The 22129-nt window shown below is 43.0% G+C and overlaps 2 protein-coding genes across 2 annotated transcripts; one reads left to right on the forward strand and one right to left on the reverse strand.

The window, feature by feature from the left end:
* Positions 1-2805: 2805 nt before the first annotated feature.
* Positions 2806-3930, forward strand: gpr27 (G protein-coupled receptor 27; the record flags this gene model as incomplete). The annotated part of the gene is made up of 1 exon (XM_080001286.1): positions 2806-3930. One exon carries the CDS (start codon positions 2806-2808, stop codon positions 3928-3930), a length of 1125 nt encoding a protein of 374 aa, XP_079857412.1.
* A 4354-nt stretch (positions 3931-8284) lies between these two features.
* Positions 8285-11088, reverse strand: prok2 (prokineticin 2; the record flags this gene model as incomplete). Its single annotated transcript, XM_080000430.1, has 3 exons — positions 8285-8410; positions 9505-9630; positions 10921-11088. The coding sequence occupies 3 exons, from the start codon at positions 11086-11088 to the stop codon at positions 8285-8287; spliced, it is 420 nt and encodes a 139-aa protein (XP_079856556.1).
* Between the last annotated feature and the right edge of the window lie 11041 nt (positions 11089-22129).

Raw genomic sequence — 22129 nt, forward strand, 5'->3', positions numbered from 1 at the left:
GTGTAATGAACCATTATTTAGTCATTCAGTATAGTGAATAAATAAGGCAAGGGGTGTAGATAAGATATCTAGTTCACCTTATTGATACAATTGATTTTCCTTAGTTGGCAAAAAAAAATGTAGTTTGAGCTTCAGACCACTGGAGCTCCAAGTACCTCTTTTGCACCAGATGAGTTCTCCGCTCCACGGACGTACAGTACTCCTCAAATGTATTTGGTGATGAGTGCTTTGAGGTGATTGCTGATGTTGCATCAATACCGAGAGCGCTGAAACCAAAGCGTTGCAGTGCAATGAAGCCGTTCATGGGGTGAGAGCGAAGATGCGTGCAGCAACAGACACAAGGTATGGCAAAGTAACAGATGTCATGCCAGTCAAGTACTCCAGATGTTTATCCAGGATGCTCCACAGCCAATATAACATGGCCTTGATTGCCTGCTGAATAATATAATGCCTGTGCTTGACCACATAAGGAGCAAGTGCATGGAAATTGACAGCGAGAACCAATTCTCAAATTAAGAGATTGTGGTAGTTTAAACAGGTAAAAAGGCTGTATCTACAAAAAAAAATAAAAATGGGGATTACAAATCTTGGGTTTGGTTTGGGTGCCAGTGTTTTTGAGCAATTGGGCAAAACAAAGAGATACTCCACTGACTGCGTTGTCTACTTTACTCTACTCGATAGTGATAGAGAATTCACAGGCCTCAAGAGTTTGGGCACCATTCTGAAGAGCTTCTTGATGGGTTTGTAGACCGGAAGAGATCGCAACCTCGGAAGAGAAAGAGGCAGTTTTGACTTTCGCGTTGGCAACAATGCCAAGCTCACTGTCGGCCAGATGCCAGCCAGACTAGACACTGTGGTAAATGGCATTTGCTGCTGTCAACACTGTCTGAAAAGTCCCAATGCTTCTGAAAAACAGGAAAGAAATGTTTTCCATGCCTAAGGACTGTGACTGACTACAAGGGAGAGGTGGATTCGGCTGTCATGATGATTCCTCTGTTTTGGATTCCTTAAAGCAACACTATGTTACACTGACTTTTAATACGGAGAATGGCACCTCTTTCACCCGCCCCGCCCCCCTTCCCGAATGCCTGTTCTTGCACTATCTAACTTCTGTGTTCAGGTACGAAACCGTGGGAATGGTGTGTTACGCGTTACAGCACAACGTCACTTCCCTGGTGTTAAGCGTATTTTTGCCGGATAAAATTTAACAAAAAAAAGATAACTGCCTCCTTATTGCCAAGTGCTTCCTTATTCCTTAAGTTCAGCTTGGGTGTTTTGACTGTTTAAACAATTCATGAATCTTTAAAACATTTTTTTAAGATGTTGCAATCACTACCAAACACAATTAATTTGTCAAAGATATTTAAAATTATAAATATTATAAATATTAAAAGTTATATTAAAAAATGTTTTTAAATTATTACAAGCACTACCAAAAACGATTAATTTGTAAAAAAATAAATATATATATATATATATACACAATATATGTGTGTGTGTGTGTGTATATAGATAGTCTAATTATAAAAAATGTGTTTAAAAATGTGTTTATGTATACATGAATACCCTAAATAGGCAGCATATTCTGGGACATAAAAGGCATATTCTGAAAAATAAATCCTGAGATTATTATGCATTATATACTATTTTATATTATATTTTGTATTGTTTTAGCACTATTTTTTTAAATGGCAATTAATTAAGTGTGATTTTAATTTGTCGTACATTTAAGGGTTAGCTGTATTTAGATCATAGGCCTACTACACTTGATTCGATTAGATTTCACTTAAATATTTCCAAAGACAAATGTAATACTGTACATAGGCAATTTAAAATGAGTGCAGCAAAGTATTACAGCATTTGCTCCACTAATTTCAGTACTTTTTGGGTACGGTCGTCGATTGTTTTCCACACTACTGGACCATGCAGTGGATCATTCAAGATCTGTCATAAGATCTGTAATTTGTAAGATACATTTTGATCTATTTATTTATTTGGTGTAGCGCTTTGAATAAAACCTCCTGTGTTTTTCTTTTTTTTATATAGCGATATATTGAAAGATAATGTCCAGGGCCACTTGGGTGGAGCTCTGGCAGTGATGAGCGTTAGAGGAGCGGCTATAAGCAACACTGTACCTTTAACTGAAGCACTCTGCAGCCAGCCCAGTAGCAACAAGGCGAGGGAGGCGCAGAAACTCCAACATTTGGACATCTTCAATGCACGGAGACAGACCGAGGACCAGGAATCAATGAGAACATTAAAATCATCATTCCGGGCCCGAGGTTCCGATTAAACCTCGTCTCTGCAGCCGGACCACCACCAATCTACGGCAAATACAAATGTGCTCTTTTGGCCAAATCGGAGGCGGTGCAGAGCTGTTCGGTGCAGGGACTGGGTGTAGTACTGCGCCATGCACCCGACCCGCGGTGCGCTAGTCTGCAGGGCGACCGAGACACTCCGACATCAGCCGGGACGGAGACGCTCCGAAACGGACCTAGTATTCGGCGGATTCCGCAGAGGCGATGCGCGAAACGGTTGGTTTTAACGATCCACCGGAAAAGGGATCTGGGGACGGGGAGGCTTCGCCCATTCACGTGTAGGGAGGATGGAGGATGCGAGAGGAAGAAATAGGAAATGATCGCATTTCACCGTGTGGCATCGGGTGGATCTGAAGCACCCAGCCCATCATGTTGATTTCATAATTTCACTTCCCATGAACCGCCGATGATGATGATGATGATGATGATGATGAAGGCCCGTCCACTTTAATGTGGGAACGCACCACCGGGCGCATAATATATGGCGATGGCCAACAGCAGTGAGTTCGGGCAGAGCGGCCCGTCGCTCCAGAACTACGCGGCAGGCGGTGCCGGCTCCGCGGTGAAACTGGCCTCGCTGGGCGCGATCACCTGCGGCAGCGTGGCGGGGAACGCCGCCGTGGCGCTGCTGGTGCTGCGGGACGGTTCGCTGCGCCGGGCCGCCCCGTACCTCTTCCTGCTGGACCTGTGCGTGGCGGACCTGCTCCGCTCCGCCCTGTGCCTCCCTTCCGTCATGCTGGCCGTCGCGGGCGGCACCGTCTGGCCGCGCGGCGCGCTGGGCTGCAAGCTGCTCGCGTTCGTGTCCGTGCTGCTCTGCTTCCACGACGCCTTCCTGCTCTTCTGCGTCAGCGTCACACGGTACATGGCCATCGCGCACCACCGCTTCTACTCCAAGAGGATGACCCCATGCGGCAGCGCCGCGGTGATCTGCGCGGCGTGGACGCTCTCCGCGGCCATGGCGCTCCCGCCGGTGTTCGACGTCGGCACCTACAAGTTCATCCGGGAGGAGGAGCAGTGCATCTTCGAGCACCGCTACGTGAAGGCCAACGACACGCTGGGGTTCATGCTGATGCTGGTCGTGATCGTGGGCACCACACACGTCGTCTACGTCAAGATGCTGTGTTTTGTGTACGACCATCGGAAGATGAAGCCGGCTCAGCTGGTGCCGGCCATCAGCCAGAACTGGACCTTCCACGGTCCGGGGGCCACAGGGCAGGCTGCGGCTAACTGGATCGCCGGTTTCGGACGGGGTCCCACGCCGCCGACACTGGTAGGCATCAGGCAGGCCTCGCACATTGGGAACAGGAGGCTGCTGGTCCTGGATGAGTTCAAGATGGAGAAACGTATTGGGAAAATGTACTACATGATCACACTGACCTTCCTGATCCTCTGGGGCCCCTACATCATCACCTGCTACATTAGAATATTTGTCAAGGGGGTCACCATCCCACAGGTTTACCTGACCGTGGCCGCTTGGATGACCTTCGCCCAGGCCGGGGCGAACCCCATCATCAGCTTCATCTTCAACAAGGAGCTGCGGATGCGAATGAGGGCCTGTCTCCCCTGGTGCCACAGCACACAGACTCCAATGGAGCCATACTGTGTCATCTGAGTGGGGCCCGCCGCCTGCCTGTTGCAGAATGAACGCTGTTTTGTCGATTCAACTCAGCCACGCTTAGAAAATAAAGTACAGGTGGCTTGTAAATGGAAGTACCCACTAAGGTAGTGGCTCTCAATGTAGGATCTAGGGACCTTCAGGGCTCCTTAAAGGTTCCAAGGGGTTCCCATAAAAATGATCAATAGTTAAACTTCACTGTTGTTTCCATTTACAAGATGTTAGCGCCAATACAGAATGTACAATAATGACAAATTGATGATGGTTTCGCTGTTATCTCCCTAGCTATAGTATAGAAAGGTATGGAATTTTGTACCTTGCTGGTATGAAAATGGTACAAACTTTGCATGTCAAAGCCTTTGTTTCCCTTAAGGTACAATGCTGTACTTTATTTTCTAAGAGTGTAGGATCTGCTCCTCCTCGTCAAATGCTTATTTTCTAAGGATGTGTTTGGGGTTTGTGTTTTTTTGCTCTAATAATTGAAGATGAGAAGATGAGAATCTCCGCATTTTTTTGGGGAGTGATTGAAATATGGATTGGAATGGTTTGTAAATACTGTAAATCTCCATTCCCCCTCCTTTATGTATTTTTTTTTCATCAAATATCTTGTATATTTCATAAAAAAAAAACGTCAGCATTATTTAGCGTGAAGACAATGTCAAGGGTCACTTTTCAAGTCTTTCGCAAGTTGTTGTTGTTTGTGAATTCAGTGTGGCGATGAAAGACTGCATCTACGCATCTAATCTAATTCTAATTCTTCATCTAATTCTACGCATTCCTTGTAAGATAGACAAATATCACTTTTTTAAATCTCCAGAAGTGGATGCTTTCGGGAGAACTGCTTTAGGATCTGTGCTTCTATCAGATATTTGCAATGTTTGTATTTCCGGGCAAATAAAACCAGGAATGGATGATGAGTTGTTTGGACTCTATCATGCATTTTTAGCAAAAAAAGACAAAACAAAAAAGCTGTACTTTTCCCGACTTGTTCCTGTTCTCAGAGTGTCTCTTTATCCTCAAACAGTTGGTTAAATGGCACTAATCTGACGTCATGTGGAAGTCAAGATTAGTTAAAATGAAATTAAATACAACAGTGGAGAATGCAGTTGTCGGTGTAATGACAGTAAATCATTTTGGGGTCAAGTAAACTGTTTGAAGTTTATTTTCATGGGGGGAAACGTTCCAAACACACATTTTTAGAAAGGGGAATACAGGGGTTTAAAGAGGCTCATTGTTACCGGCTCCACATAACTATAGTGGTAGTTATAGCTGCGATGGGTTGTCTGTGTGGCGCCTTGTGCCGTAGGATGAGTGTGGTGGTTTTTTCCAACCCAGGCCCTGTTAAAATGTAATATTTGCATAATCTAGAGTCACACAGACCATATTTCCACCAAAAGCTGTAATATAGAGAGGGTAAGAATCTGGCGGTTAGCTTCTATAGCTTCTATCAAACAGGGGAAATGCTGCTGATAAATGCTGGAAAACTCCCAGTAAAGTCAAACATTTTAAAATTGTACCAAAAAAATACTATAGGTGTTGTATGAATTATTTTTCACGCCATATACCTGTAATCATTGACAATTTACACTGTACAATTGCAATTTGTCCACTTTGGCCCGCTGTGAGATGCCTTCCCATTTTCAATATTGCAGATAAACTTTATTACAAAATACAGTCTAATGTTTCATAAGATGTGAAAATTGCGCTTTGGTACAATATATATATGAATAAAAAAAAAAAAAGTCTGCAGGTGTACCACGTGCTTCCCATTAATGATAATAATAACAATAATAATAATGAAAATTATTATTATTATTATTATTATTATTATTATAATTTTGAAGGCTAGATCCTAACACCATCATTCTAACCCGCTCCAAATTACCCCTTTTGGTGAAAACATGGTCGTTACACAAGACTGTTTTGAATACGGCCTGGGATTGAAAACAAAAATGAACCCATCCTTTAAGGGAGCTCGCATTGGGACACTTCTTAAGTTAACTACACATCAGGGTTTGTTTTAAAAGCAAACATTTAAATCAGCATTTGGGAGCCTCTCCGCCTGTCTCATCTCCATTAGTGTGGCCATCAGCCATTATCCATTAGCCTCACAACATGAATTTGTCTTCACTTTATCCGCAATGGTTTCCTCAGCCGCATGGAATTTGTCTCACCTGCACTTGATCTTGTGCAATTCACAGGCGGCTCAGGTATTTCTGGTGCACGACGCTCTTTGCAGGCACAGCCCAGCCCAACACGTCGCACTTTTAGTCAAACCAACTGTATACAACACAAATCTGCCAATGAGTATGAAAGCCAAGTTAAGAAACAGAAATTCAATACCACCGTGTCATGTTTTGTTGGCAGTCAGGTTTCGGATTTAGGAACTTTTTCCATGCATGCAGTATTACGGAACTTCTCTGTATCTCCGATTCCATCCTCACCTTTTCCAGTTACGACTGGCTCCAATATTTGGCTCCATGTTTCATCAGAGATCAGTCCATCAAGGAGGTTAGTGAAGTCTTCTGGACTGTAGCACGGAGCCTCGGAACGCCCAATATCCATTACTACAGATTACTAATCACTAAAGACACTAAGATTAATGTGAGCCATTGCTCTACACATCGGACAAATCTAATTATAGCTTTTTTTGCCCTGAACAAATGCTGTGAATCAGCCTGAAGGTGATTAATTTCATTGCTGCATAACCTTACAAGGCACAGCTTCCTTGTGCAATGAAGAAGTGCCCTTAATGCCAAGGTGAACAACAGGGAATGCAATGTCCGTCCTTAACGGGAGAAGCGTTTCACTTCACATTCTGTCCTTTGATAATTGATGTCCTGCCAGCAGCAATTCAGATATCATGCACCAAACACCAGACACACCAAAACACCATCACGCTTCACTGTGCTGATGTGTTATCAGATCTTATAACAGACCTAACATGCCTTACTACATATACTACACCTCTTCAATGTGAGCTCTTCCAGATGCTTTTATCTCAAACATGAAGTGCTACATTTCGACCCAGGCCTTAGTAAAATGTTGGCTCCCATCATTTATAACTGTTCTCAGCGCAACCTCGCCGAATGCTTTGCTTTTGAGACACTTACTACTCTGTTGCAGCTTCTCACTCGGCCTAAATGCAGTCCAATGGGGCGAACATTTCATAAACATGTTCCTCCTTTTCGGAAAGATGGAAATCCATTTTTGAAAACAGTAATATCGTATTTTATCTGAAACAAAGTGTTTGTGTAAATTGCCGTTCTAGATTTAGACTCTTGGGATGAAGAAATTAAACTGCGCGACTTCCTGTTCTGAGCGACTTACATTTGGCGGATCGCATCTAGTCGTGCGGATGTAGCTAAACGCTGATCATAAAGGAGATTTAACCGTTGTTTTTAGACTTAATCATACACCAAACATCAATTGGACTGCAATAAAGCACAGTGAGGAGCTGCAGCAGAGGGGTACATTTCTCAATAGTAAAGCTTTCAGAGAGGTTGTGCAATGAACAGTTATAAATGATGGGAACCAACATTTTAATAAAGGGGCGTTGAAAAATGGCAAACATATAATTTAAGTAACGCATGTTGCTAGACAGTATGGCTGGCCGTTTACTGTGGAAGTACAAACTACAGCGGTGAAATCTATCAGCAGTTAGAACTTGAGGTTAATTCTATTCCACAGCAAGTTCAAGGAATAACAAAGACTTGCTGACGAGAAACCCTTCCCTTATTTGTATTCTGTCGGCAGATCAAAAATGATGAAATATTCACAAAGGTTCACTCAGCCCCATAACAAATATTATCATTTTTTTAGATGCTCTTTGGTTTATTACTTAGTTTTGTCTATCAGTTTAACACAGGAGTCAAAACAAACAAGTCAAATAAGCATATTAATACCTTACATGGGTTTAGAGTGTATACATATTTATATGGGTACAAATGAATATACATTTAAAAAATCAACATTTGAGATTTTGCAGTGATTTTTTAATTTTTAAGTGGCGTGGACATTGAAGTAAAAACAAGGTTGGGGCAGTACTGAATAGATTTGAACATGAACAAAAGATAACCCTGTTGCCGTATTGGATTTACTGGAGGTGGTTGGGAGGAAATCACTGGTGGGCAAGGTCACTCTGGCTGAAATACACTTGGTTGATTCAGAACAAGTGTAAAAATGAGTTATTTTCGCTTCTTCGTTTCCGAAGGAAAACAAAGCAATTTCAGCGACAAAACCTCAATCAAAAAATAACTGTGAATCAAAATTAAATAAACTCTAGTCGACATATAAATTGGACCTTGAAGCCATACAGAGCCTAGCTGGTTGTCCGAAACGGTGTTGGTCCTCAGAGGTAGTGGTCTTGAAACGTAAAGGTTGGGAGACATTTGGATCTCCCCTCCTCTGTGGTGACGCAGGACAGACCGGGCAGACAGGGACAAGTGTGGTGTAATCGCTTTCTGAAATATGGAACCTGGCAAGAACGTGAAGGAGAGGGGGAGAGAACAAGACAGAGTGTGAGTGAGAAACGGGCAAATATAGCTGCACCACTAGCCGGCTGAATAACTAACTTCCTCGCACAACCAATCAGAACCTGCCCTCTCCCTCTCCATGGAAGCATGGAATGGATGCAGTTGGCTCCCATAAATGCTGCCCACGTTGAAGAGCGACATTGATTCCAAAAATACCCCATTGAATTGCATGTTACGAATTTACCGATTCCAGAAAGCCATGAAGAATTTCCTTTGCTCTGAAACCCGCGGCAGTATTTGTGCAGACGCCACAGCCATTATTGATGACTTCCCTCAGTTGCCAAGACGCCGCATTTGCATATTACATTTTATTTAAACGCGAAACGTATGCATATTTATGAATGTCGTTGTTGCCAACGTGTCCCCAGATTCCCTTCGTGTGAACCTTCAGGGCGGTTTCACTGGGATTGCGTGCGCGTTTGCATACGGTCGTGGGAAGGTATCCGCCAAAATAAGTTTGATCGTAAGAGGCCGCGATTATCACCTCAAATGCATAACAAAGGACTTCTTGTGTGCCGAAAGAGACATTGCATTGGAGGATTGGAGGAGGAACACCGGGTGCTCCGTAAAAAGTCCACAAAAAGTAGTAGTAGTAGTAGTAGTAGGTGCTCTTTGAACGATAGAAAAAATGTAGGGGCAAAAAATGATCAGTCAAAAAAAAAACAGGTTTCAGGGGTTTCTAAGCACTCAGGAAATCAACAGGAGAAGAACATAAAAAGTGTGATTTAAAAGAACGTCATTACAGTGTTTTACCAGCAGGGCTGGTGTGCTGTGAAGATTGTTTCAAATTCCACTTAAAATAAAGAAATAATGGAAATTAACTCTTGTGCTGCGAGATCAAAAATGCAGGGTTTTACAAACTCATCATTCATTCCAGTTTTACACTGAAAGTGAGAACTACATGTAGGCCATGATAATAAGCCCAATGAAACACGTCGAATCTTCACCCGTACCGCACGACCTGACTGAGTCACTATACCCCAAAAACACAGGAAATGAAATGGATGTATGTGTATCATGGAACCGTTATTCTCACCTTGTGACTCAAGGGGTGGCAGTGGTCGCCCTCCTGGCCCATGGGGGTGCACATCCGCAGGCTCTGTATCCACAAACTGACCGCACAACACATTCCGCCACCGCATTGAGAGTCCTTCTCGCAGGTCTAGGAAGTGCACACACACACACACACACACACACACACACACACACAGGCACGCTCAGACAGTGTAACTTTTTTTGGTGGCACTGTTATTTTTTGTGTGATTCTTTGGGCCGCGCGCCATTGACAATGACTCGACGCGTTAGGTATCTCGGGGATCCGAGGCGTCCTGAGTGACGGCCCTTGCTCGGAGGCCAAGAGAGGTGGATGGGACTGAGGGGTGAGAGTGGTGATGTAATGTGACAGACCGGGATGAAAATCGCTTTCTGTTTTCATGTCATATCAGCGGCGCAATGTGAACCCCCAACGGCTGTGACGCTTACGATGGAGAAATCACACTGACCCTTAATTCACTCATTCGACAACAAGATGATAAAATAAATGCATCCTTTAAAACACTTATAAATATATACTGAGCTGCTGTCTTGTTTCCACTGGAAAACATTTTTTTTTTCCTTCAAATAAATATTTTTTTCAATGCATTTTTACACCAGTATAATCAAAATTGATCAGGCCTGTAATTTCAAAAGACTGCAAGATTGTTACCATCACCAAGCTACAGTTACCGTCGATACATTATACTTTGTAAATCATTTAGCGATGATAACATACAGGCAGAAATTGGATATTTTAAGTCCAAGCAGTAATAAGTTCTCACAGTGGTGTTTTAAATGGGGTTTTTTTCAATTTAATTTATTTTATTTTTGACAAATTATCTTGATTTCACACTTTGTGGCATGAGAGGTTGCTCTTCATTTCTTGCTGTTTGAGATGGAAACAAATCAGTACGTACACATATTTACTCAGGAAAGAAAATTCCTGAGTAAATATGTGTACGTACCGATTTGTGCCTGTTTCAGCACAAATAAGAAAGACATTGACATATTTAAGATTCACATTGTTGCCAAATTCCATCCAAAAACAAGCATTTTAACACATCAAAATGAATTGCTATTATTATAATTATTGTGATTGTTATAATTAGGATTATTATTAGAAATTAAAATAAAAAATAATTACAATTAAAATTAATACAATTAAATTAACAATCGAAAATTAATTATAACATTTTAATTATTAAGAACTTTGTTGTATGACATATTTTTTATAATAAAAAAAATGTTATGCTTAGAATAATATGATGGCTGCAACAAACAAGGCATTGCTCAAGAGCTGTTTTTCAGCCAAATTCCAAAAAGTGGTACTATGGATTTGGATTCAAAAATGTCAAATTGCAAATCCAGTCATGAGACTGAACCCCATCCACCACCACCTCACCATCTGTCCACTTACCCCTGTGATGACCGCCGAGGACCCGCGGGACACCAGAAAGAGGCAAAAGAGCAGCGAGAAGACAGACCTCCTCATCTTGAAGGGATGTCCTCGGGCGCCCACGTCCTCCGGGGCCGGAAAGCGTGAAAACGCCGCTCGGCCGCCGCGACACGCCCGCATGTGCACCATGTGCGGGACAGAGAGAGAGAGAGAGAGAGAGAGAGAGACAGACAGAGAGAGAGAGAGGGAGAGAGGGAGAGAGAGACAGACAGACAGAGAGAGAGAGAGAGAGAGAGAGCGAGAGACGGAGAGAGAGAGAACAAAGAAAGATAGGTAGAGATGTGTCCTCCAAATTCATATGCCAAGCTCTGGCAGAGGTTTATAAAACCCCGGCCTGCCATTCAAAAGTCTCAATGAGTCACACACACACACACATACACATATACAAGCAGCAACACCTCATGGACAGAGTGGGGACGTGCGCGTCACAAAACCGCCAAGGTAAACTCCAGCGTGACCATGTCCCTGCCTTTCTACTAACATGGACAAAGCCATTTTCTTTTCCCCTCAGGCTCTCTCAGGTACTTGATGGCCTTAGATGTTAGAATTATACAAATATAGAGTGTCTAAACAGCAATCAGTGAACAACTCTGCCATCCTATTTTGCCATGTAACCCTGTATCCAACCACTGCAAAGGCATCACAAATCGCATATAGGCAATTATGCTGTTTCATATTTATGCTGCAAGGCCAAATGTGAATGTGAATGCTGCACTTCAGAACCCATTCATTGCATATGTTAGGCAACAAAAACCTCCCAAGGTCTTGAATATGGCTTTGGAGGCCATGTACGTACATCCGTGGCTTCAGCCAACTAAATTGAAACCACTGTTTTAAGCTTGCATCCACATGTCAACACTCATATTTAAAAACACAAATTTTGCATTGCGGAGCTAATGAAAATCAAGCAGCAGCTAAGGGAGTTTAAATCCCAACAGATTACGGGGACAATTGTTTCCACGTGGAAGAATGATCTACAAGCTAAATAAGATCAGCTTCAAAACGTTCCTTCACCTTTGCTCAAATAAAGCAGAGCTCTCGTACCTCTTGTGGTTGTATTTTCCAACAATGTACCACAATCTAACATGTCCAGTCTAGTCTGCGGGCTAAGTCCGTCTCAGACATGAACCGATATGTGAGTTGTGATGTTGGTGACTTAGTCACAGGGGAAGTAACCAGTAACCAGGACCCAATGCTGGGAGATCAAGCGAGTCAAGGTCTCAGAAGGCATGACAGTGACCCACAGATTCAAGATTCAAGATTTTTATTTGTCACATACATATACATACTTCCATACATATATGCAGATGGTTCTGTTTGATTGTCAAGTTCTGCAATATTACTGGACCAAGAATACTTGACACTGCGATCGACGTGATACACCAATTACAGGGGCTGGGCTGGCCTTCCACATCGTATGCACTGTGCTTCTGTTGTGAAAAGGGAGGAAGCATTTTTATTTCACGAGGAACGCTAACTATACAGTAGCTTCTGCGCTCCGTATAAGTACAGTGAGTACCAAAAGGCTGAAATGACCTGATGGCCTCTCCTGACACTTCCCCCGATCACCTCTTCGAACGACCTTGACGAGATCACCCGAACTGTGCAAGTCGTCTAGAGAAATGGTGTAAATCTGCCTTTCTGATCTCATGGTTGAAACTCGTGTTTGAAAATTGGCGGAGAAACCAAACGCACCACTCAAAGCATTATCTCGGCAAGGCTTCCGGAGTTTTCGCAAGATATATTTTGTCCAATATATAAACCGGTTTATATTTGGATGGAAATTTACATTTGACTGATTTCCCGTTTTTGTTTTTTTTTGGCACCTTTAATGCTGAACGAATGCTCAAAGGCAAATGAGAGACGTCCATGAAGAAGAGTGCAGGTGGCATAAGGGGCTTAGAAAAAACAGCTTATTCTACGGATCTAGAAACGGATCCGTCAGCCCAGCTAACGTCTGCAGTGCGGCTGCGCTGTTAGTAAAATCTGATCCGGTTTCATTCCCTCAAGTGACACACTTAAAAATGATGGCTGATGTAAAACTTTAATGTAGTGACACGGCTTTGTCACTTTCTTTTTTGTTTCACCGTTGCTCATTGTTTTCTTAGGTGGATTTTTGTTGCCCATTTCGAGAGGTATTAATGAAAGTTTGATGAAATTGTTGTGGAAAATAAAATACAATGTGCTCCTATTGTTTATTGAAAAACGTGTGAAATTGTGACAATTGACCTCTTCCCAATCTCCATCTTGAGAGGAATTGTATATATTCATAACAAGTACGTAGTCAATTGCCAGGTGTAACACTTTCAAAAATGACACTGCAACTCAAGCAGTGTCAAATAGGAGGGAAGGAAAGGAAGCCTTAGAAATGACACCTACATTGCCAAACTTCACTGCTCCTCCTCCACAAGGTGTGCTAGCCTTCGTAGCACAGGGGTCTTGCAACGGCAGTCGTTTGGAGCCGAATCTCTCCTGCACAAACAAAATGAAGCCAGTTCGGGGATATAACTGCCGTAGTTCATGGGTGAGAAATTGGGCGAGAGAGAGAGAGAGAGAGAGAGAGAGAGAGTCCAGGACGGACTGCTTGTTTTTGAGACCTTGAAATCTAAGCAGCCATCAAGGTAACAGTGGACTGACTCGCATTGATCCACAACATTTTTAAACCCCCGCCGCTATATAAATACTACTCATCGTACCTGTAAAAAACATTTACAGCAGTGGATTAGGAGATTTTTCTGGAGTCTCCCTCCTGTTACTGAGCCTTTCACCATTTGAATATAGTCGTTCAGATCTAGTGCCTGGGGGAAAGGTTTTGATAAGCCCCTTTCGTAGAAGCAGCTTAACCCAGAAATGTTCCAGAAATGTTGCGTGTCAACGCGACGCATGGATCAGCGCAGGAGTGGACTTTCCGTGTAAGTCATTTCTCCAATTTGCAGGGTCCAGGCTTTGTAAGATTCCTGGATAGCTCCAGTCACGGTCTGTTATCTTCTGCCTGTTGGATTCTGGGTCCAAGTGAGGAAGATTTTATGTGCAGGACAAAAGTCACAGACAATCACTCACACCATGAAGTGACTCTGAGGATAGATGTCTCTATGGGTCCACAAAGAGGTAAAAAAAAACCCAGGTAGTATTGTAATAGGCATGTGCCACTGCCTGATGGGCCTGCAACAGTTGAGCGTGAACAAACTCAACACAGAAACTTGACAGATAGTGACAGAAACTTACAAATTACATGAAGGATTCCTATCACCACAAACCAGGAGCGTTGGCCTTTTGTTTCCTATTCTAGATCCTGTCCACCTCGTTGCATCTCCAATCCAATGCTCTTCCTTCCATAAGTGTGTAAAAAGGGGTCACGTGTGGCTAGATTATGGGCTATTGCATAAAACTCTTTTTGGTGGGATTTATTATCAGTGGATCAGCCGCCTGGGGTGAAGCTGCTGTTGGATGCGTCAAGCCTCCGACATCCATCCCCCAACATGTGCTACACGCATGTAATCTGACACGTTTTCTCATATCTGTGACATGGTTGGTGGGTGGCTGGGAGCCTCCATTGGAGAATCAGGGACGACATCACAGATGTCAGTGTTGCGATTATACTGTATATCTGCCTTGCTGGAAGTGGAAAAACTGCGGTTACTCCTGTTGCCTGGCAATTCTGTCCCACAGCACAATGGCATCCAAGGTATGAGAAAGTTGTTATGGGCCCCATAGAGTGGTGTAGTGGTGTCTTGGTAGGTGGGTATACTGAGGATGCAGGAGTTTTTCTCAGTGTACGCACACAGGGGCGAATCCACAAAGAATGGATTGTAGCCACTGATAGCGCCATGAATTACACATCAATTGATATCGCTATCTGCCCCGTCTCAAGGTCTTATTTACAAATGATATTGCGCTAATGAAATCACATCACAAACATGGCAACGTTTTGCATGCTGAGTGCAATTTTCCCTAGTTTTGCATGTGATCGCAATTATCCATGTGGCAAAGTATAAATGGTGGCTTTGCACCAAGAACACAGTAGGCAGGACAGTGGCAGAGAGAAGGAGAAGAATGGGTATCAATGGCTCTACGGTCGCGACACGGGAGGCAAAGGGCTTTTATTGTTTCATTCAATTAGGAAATGGAGGAAAATAAATACATTTAAAATAAAATCACACAGGGAACAGGGAAACCCCAAATGTATAATGAAGAGGGAGCGCTCGCCCCTCCACTGCATGGAGATTGCTCCCTCTCCATTACGCATTTAGATAATGTGGGGGGACACGACAGCTCTGTCCGCACCCCGGGCCCATCTGGATTTTGAAGCAGAGGCCAAAAGCAAAAATATCACAATCCTCACAAGCTTCTGAGGTGTCTGGAAGGTTTGAGGTGAATAGGTCACTGAGCTCCCAAAGCTGAGATGTAGTGCGGTAATAATATTAACGTATGTTACTGTAGATTTATTGCCTCTATGTCATAACGGGTCTATTCAGAGGCCCTCTGGGAAAGGGAATTGTGTTGATTCTTCCAGCTTGACCAGAGGAGGAAATGTTTAGATTTATGGCAAGTTCAAGTTCAAGTTCAAGAGATTATTTGTCACATACATATACATACGTAAGAGGCTGAGCGGGCACCTATGGGTTGGAACCAGATGTAGTATGTTATCTCTGTACAGCTTTAAAAGCGAGTGCAGAGTGTCGCTTGGCAGAGAATATATCCGGCTCCTGTTCTCTCCCAGGCCGTCCATGGCAAGTCTGGTTTGATGCTGATTTGTGTAATAAAACTATTATTTTAATCAAGTCAGCGTCAGCGGTCACTCCTTCATTCAACAACACATCACACCCATCAAGAAACCACACTTCTCAAATGGGACACCCCACATAATTGTGCTTCAGTTACCACCAACTATCTGAAGACGCTAACACGTTCGCTCTGACTGCGTGTGGCCATTAGCACTGGTGTTTGAGAATTGTACTTTTTTTGAAAGGGGTCAATTTTTCACCAAATGTGTGCATAATACAGAGTTTAAATATGTGCAAATAGCAAGTGAGCACCGAGATGCTATTTGCATGGGCAGCTCAGTTAGGGGTGCATTTCACCCTTTGCGGTGCTTTGAGAATTACATGGTTTCTTTTTGCCTTATTTTTACAGGTTTAGTGGCCACAACAGCCGCACAATCCATTTGTGAATTTGCCACACAATATAGGACATGGATCAGTTTTCCCTCTACAATTGAAAAATACATTTTCATAAAACTGGCCAAAGATCAGCATTAAAGGCATAAATGCTGAGCTTTGGCCAGTTTTATGATGATATTTTTATTGGTTGAAACATATTTTGATCTGGAGTAGATGTGCAGAGAACTTCAAGGTGTTAAAAAATATATACTGTACATAAAAGGCCAAAGTCTGGTGGCATCTATTCCTACGTGCGTGCAAACCCCTGCTTGCAATTGCGCACTGCTGCGTCATGCATAGTTGATGAAAAGGCAGCCAACCCAAGACTAATATAAATGAACCTCAAATCTTTCAGTGCATTTCAATTCATTTTCAAGTACATTTTATTTTTCTATTTACAGAGCAGTTAGGCAACACCACTATGGTACCATGTGAACGCTCTGTGTCTGAACTTTTGACTGCCTTTCTCTTCAGAACAATGGAAGAAGAAATAAAACATTTCATATCGTCAGCATTAACATAAACTCTGCACTTGTTCACGCTGTTTTATGGACGCTGTTACGTATCTCTACTTATATTTAGGTAGCAATACAGTGAATCCCCCTGACCAGAGGTAGGTATTCGCCATATTCCATGTGCATACGCACCACTACACCACTGCATGTATTCATTCCATCTGTTGCATTTTCCAGATTTTGATTGGAATCCCCCAATTCATTGGTGGTGTTTAATGTCCCCGGAAAGTAAATTCAGTAATTTGTTTTGAAACACATTATTCACATTAGAAAGTAATTGCTGAAAACGTGAAAAGACTGTGAATTGCGTAGTACTGAATCGTGGCGTTTAACTGTTTCTCACCATTTTTGTGGTGCGGATTTTTTGGACGGGCCTGCAGTAAATCATGACATGGCTGGCATAGTCGCATGGTTGCATGGCAACACTATGTAACGCCGGGTCGGAATTGGTGATCAGTGGTGAAAGAAGCTAAGCTCGGAGTCTGCACGAGAGAGCGGGGAGTCCCACACCCAGACAGCGACGCTTTGAGCAACTAGAGACACAGGACTGGGGACTGGGTTCAGCAGAACATTAAAACACTGAATTGACTTGTTACTTGTTTAACACGATCAGCATCTTCAGCGGACGTGCCCCCAGCCTTTCATAACAGAGGGAACTGCCTTTCCTTTTCACAATTTTGAAACCTTATTTTACTACTAATGCTTGGATCATTTTTTTAATCATTACTGTGGTGGACCAAGGGGTCGAAGCCAAGCTGCCGCTGCAGACAGGCGGCGCAAGCGCTCAGCTGCTGGGGATCAGCCTAATCAGGCTGATCCCAAAAACAGGAAGCTATAATTGTTTGTGTGTGTCCCCGCAGTAGGGAGCGGCGTGCCGGCGAGTCAGCCCCGACAGGCAGGGATCGGACACGGACAGCGGGAGGTCACGGAAGCGGGGATCAGTGGATCCCCGCTGTGGTGGGACACGTTTATATATTGGCCAGCGAGCCCCTGAATTTCCTTTTTGGCCCATGAGCCACTGTTGAGTTAAAAAGGACTAACCAATAAACACGCCAACTGGCGCTGTTTCACCTCCGACCTGTTTCCTCTTCCTCATTTCCTGGCCCTGAGCCAGAACACACCTCCACAAGTGGCACCTGAGCACGGACATGGCGCAGCGTGAGGCAGAATCCCGGACGCCCTCCCCCCTGGAGCAGATGGTGGCGGCCCGCGCCACAATGCAGTAACGACAAGCCCTGCTCGCGAGCGGGACCAGGGGGCGCTCCGGAGAAACCGGCTGGCAATACAGATCCAATTACAATTTGGCTGGGTGGTTAATAACACATTTTTCTGTGTTGTGACAAACTCAGAACACATAGTTGCTTTTGGACTTATTTAATTGTTGGATAACGTCGGCCACCGGCACACAGCAGGTACAAAGCCATAGTGATGTTATCCGTTCAAGTTCAAGAGATTATTTGTCACATACATACACATACGGTCGTACATACAGTATATGCAGTGAAATGTCATGACACCCGGTGATTACGCACAAGCTCTATAAGCTCGAAAAACACTCAAATGTGCGTAATCGACACGCGGTGCTCGCGCAGGCGGCCGCAAAGGGCGGCGCCACAATCGCGATTGTGGGTTCTATAATTATATAATAGGATAATCATGACAGAAAGTAAATCATTTGCTCCGGAACCCTTTTCTTGCTTCGATCAAATTTAGTTTTGTCAAAGTGTTTTTGAGTGTTCAATCTAGAACTGTCTTCTTTCGGTGCTGATTTTTTAAATTATTATTTCAGACTTTTAAAGTGTGACATCTCATCTCATCAGAGGTCCTTCAAGCTTGTACAGGATGGAGAAGCCTGAACGACACGCCCAGGGCTGCAGATAATCTGGCGAGATTAAGTTGTTTTGAACCGCACAACCAAGGTGTTCAACTTGACACCCCCCCCCCCACACACACACACACCCTTCCATTGCCACATGAAGGTTTTACACCTTCAGGTTTTTTCTCTCCCATTAAAAAGTTACATATTTCATCAAATATATTTTTCTCTGTCAGTTTGATAATCCTATGGCTTCATGGACTCATTGATATTCCTCATTCACACACGTGTCAAAATTATGTTTTTCTCTCATGACACAAGGCCATCGCGGATCATGACACCACCTTGCTTTGCTGAATGTTGGATTTCATGAAGCAAAAATGACAAAAACATTCTAAATATGCATTTCTGTCTTTATGTACACTACAGACCGAGGCGGCGCTTCCTATATACAGCTTGAGGAGGGGGCGCAAAAATTGCAGCCAGAAAAACAAAATTATCAGTGAGTGTCATCACAGGCTGGATGCAAATCCGGGTTGCTGCAAACATTTTGTCGATAGGGTGCCAATGCTTATCTGGCTGAGCCACAAGGGTTGGTACCTCTCTGAACGTATCAACTCAGTCGATGGGCAGTCTGTCGCTCGGCTCCCCAGAACAGTGTGTTTTAATTTTAGATGTAGATTATTTCATTTTACTCCGTTTCCTGATGTAACGAAACATGCACTGTGCATAATGGGGCCACTTCCCCACCCCCCAATGAGAGACTGTTGTGCCCTAGCGTTGCATACAGTGTACCTTGAGTGCGTTTCTGCCCTAACCTTTTATTGAGAAACAATGATTTGCCTTATGTGAGCTGCAAAAATGCTTTGACACAGGGAAATACTTCTCGAGAAAGACCTGAAATGTAAGTTCCATGACTTTCTGACCGTTGCAAAAATAAATCATTATCCTTCCCCAACTTAGCCACTCAAGATTTCTATCTTTAATAGAGAGTTATGGCTTTCTCCTTGAATGTTACTTCCATTTTCGCCATGTGGTAAGTTAAGGTTTTAAGTATTGCTAGGTGGTTGTTGTTTTGACATGGTTGTCGTTTCCACCCTGCCTCTTTTCATTTGATGCTTGTTGTTGCTGTAAAACACTTTACAATGAACAAGTTTGAGTGAACTGACCAGAAAGGTTGCAAAATGGTGACTACATAACTGAGTTTCTTCCAACTCAAGATTGATTTTCATTTGCATGATTTTGGGCCAACTCTCTCCTGCTGGTAGATGATGAGATCTTCCTTCATCAAAGGTGCAGATCTCTTGACATGCTTTACAATTGACTTTAATTTTCCATAACATATTTCCAGCGTTTGAACACACCTATTGATTATCCATCTATCTCCCATGTCTACCCACACCGAAACAAGCAGCAAGGGCGTAAAAGACTGAGTCAAGCTCTTTCCAGTGGTAATACAGTATATTAAATACTTTGCGCAGGATGAGACTGGCCCATCACCGTGGGAACGGTGGGGTCACAAATCTAGGTCTGAAACCAATACAACATAAATATCAAACACACACAGAGACATCAACAAGACTGGGTAAGAAGTGGCCGCTGTGGTAGATAAGTTCTGCTCACCTTCTCCATCGATTCTCTCGTGTGACCTTGACCTCCATTTTTGTGTCCCCTACACAATGAAGCTTCAATGGACCTTGACAAAGCCAAGAGAGTGCCCTTGTTTTCCACTGGATCAAACAGGATGACTGACCGACACTACACATAAGTTAATACACTTTACATATTGAAACAAGTCAATATGTAAAGATCCTTTTCAGAATACATCTGTTCTTTTTAGGGGTGGACGAGAGGGACTAAAATCGGGACTGATGCTGCTTTGTCTTCATAATTCATAAGCTCTTGTGAAAAGCAGACAGTTGACACAGCTGAGACAACGCGTCACAAACAAATGCAAATCACAGTGAGGATTCACAAAGAGGCATGTGCATGATGAAAGGGAGGATTTTGTGTCAGACTTATACCCAAAAACAAGCCACTGATTTCAGAAAGCTGTTCTAAGAACAGTCGTACCTTGAGTGTGTTACATTGCGGTGAGAAATAAACAAGAATCTGACAGATGGATGGATGGATAGATAGATAGATAGATAGATAGATAGATAGATAGATAGATAGATAGATAGATAGATAGATAGATGGATAGATAGATGGATAGATAGATAGATAGATAGATAGATAGATAGATAGATAGATGGATAGATAGATAGATAGATAGATAGATAGATAGATAGATAGATAGATAGATAGATAGATAGATAGATAGATAGATAGATAGATAGATAGATAGATAGATAGACAGATAGATAGATAGATAGATAGATAGATAGATAGATAGATAGATAGATAGATAGATAGATAGATAGATAGACAGATAGATAGATAGATAGATAGATAGATAGACAGATAGATAGATGAATAGATGCATGGATGGATAGATGGATTTTTATTTTTTTGTCAACCAGGTCCTTCTTTTATTATAATTCTTATATATTTTTATAATTATAAGAAGTGAAACTCCAGGAGGCGGTCCAGGATGCGGCCACAATAAGGACATCAAAAGCCTGCCGCCTCTCAGGAGCGTTGCAGTCTGGTTCATATTGTACTTATCTTTTGTTTCACTCTCGTTCTAGGTTTCAGTACTCTTCCCTGTATTCACTGGCAAAGCGTAATTTGCCCTTCTCAGCTCTTGGAAGTCAATTATCATGTAAGGTGTTTAACCAGTATACGAGTGGGTTACAAAGGCAGTTTTATTGGCTTTAATTGGCTAATCGTCATCATGAAGCATATATCTGAAATTGGGTTTCACGATTGAGATGGCAACGGGATACAGTGCACAAAGTGCACAAGTATAGGAGAAGATGCAGGAAGCACATTAAAATAAGACTATTTAATATAGCTATATGTCTGAAAACACAGTATATCACACTGATCAATCAGAGAGAGGGGACAAGTTATCACAATTATAAAAGGTAAATTACACACTGCATCACTGTCATTGTGCATAATATGTTTGGGCATTTTATAGTGTAGATGTTTGTGGTGGTAATCTGTAAGATAATTTTGTTTAAAAAATCCCATATTTCATACTTTTCTTAGCTGGCATTTTCAAGAAAGAGCCATTCAATGTGTTTGCGCATAGTTATCTGCTCCTCCATCCGCCATTTCCATTGTTGGTGGCAGGGTCCGCCTTCCCTGGTAAGAATGAAAAGATCAGGCATTTGGATAAACCAGCGTAGCTTCAGTAGTCATGGTCAGTAAACTGTCATCATGGATAAACATTCAGAAAAAATGACAGCACCCTCAGGTGTAAATATAGCCCCACCACCTCAAAAAAAGTCAATTCAAGGGGTTGGAGTGGAGGATAACAAGGTGCTCTCCTCATTACAGGGCGAGAACTGGACAGCCCCCATCCACCCCACCCCACCCCACCCAACCCATTGCCTACAACTGCCTTCCCCAGATCCCTGGCTCTCCACCTCTCCACCTCTCCACACCTTCCTCCCACCTGGAGGGTCACGGCCCACGATGGGGAGCGTGTTTTACATTTCAGCGCCCCACTGTATCCGTACTTACATGTGTATAGGTCCACTTACTACGTATCCCTGGACGACGCTCGAGTC

The sequence above is a fragment of the Zeus faber genome (genome assembly GCF_960531495.2).
Source record: "Zeus faber genome assembly, chromosome: 5".
NCBI lineage: Eukaryota > Metazoa > Chordata > Actinopteri > Zeiformes > Zeidae > Zeus > Zeus faber.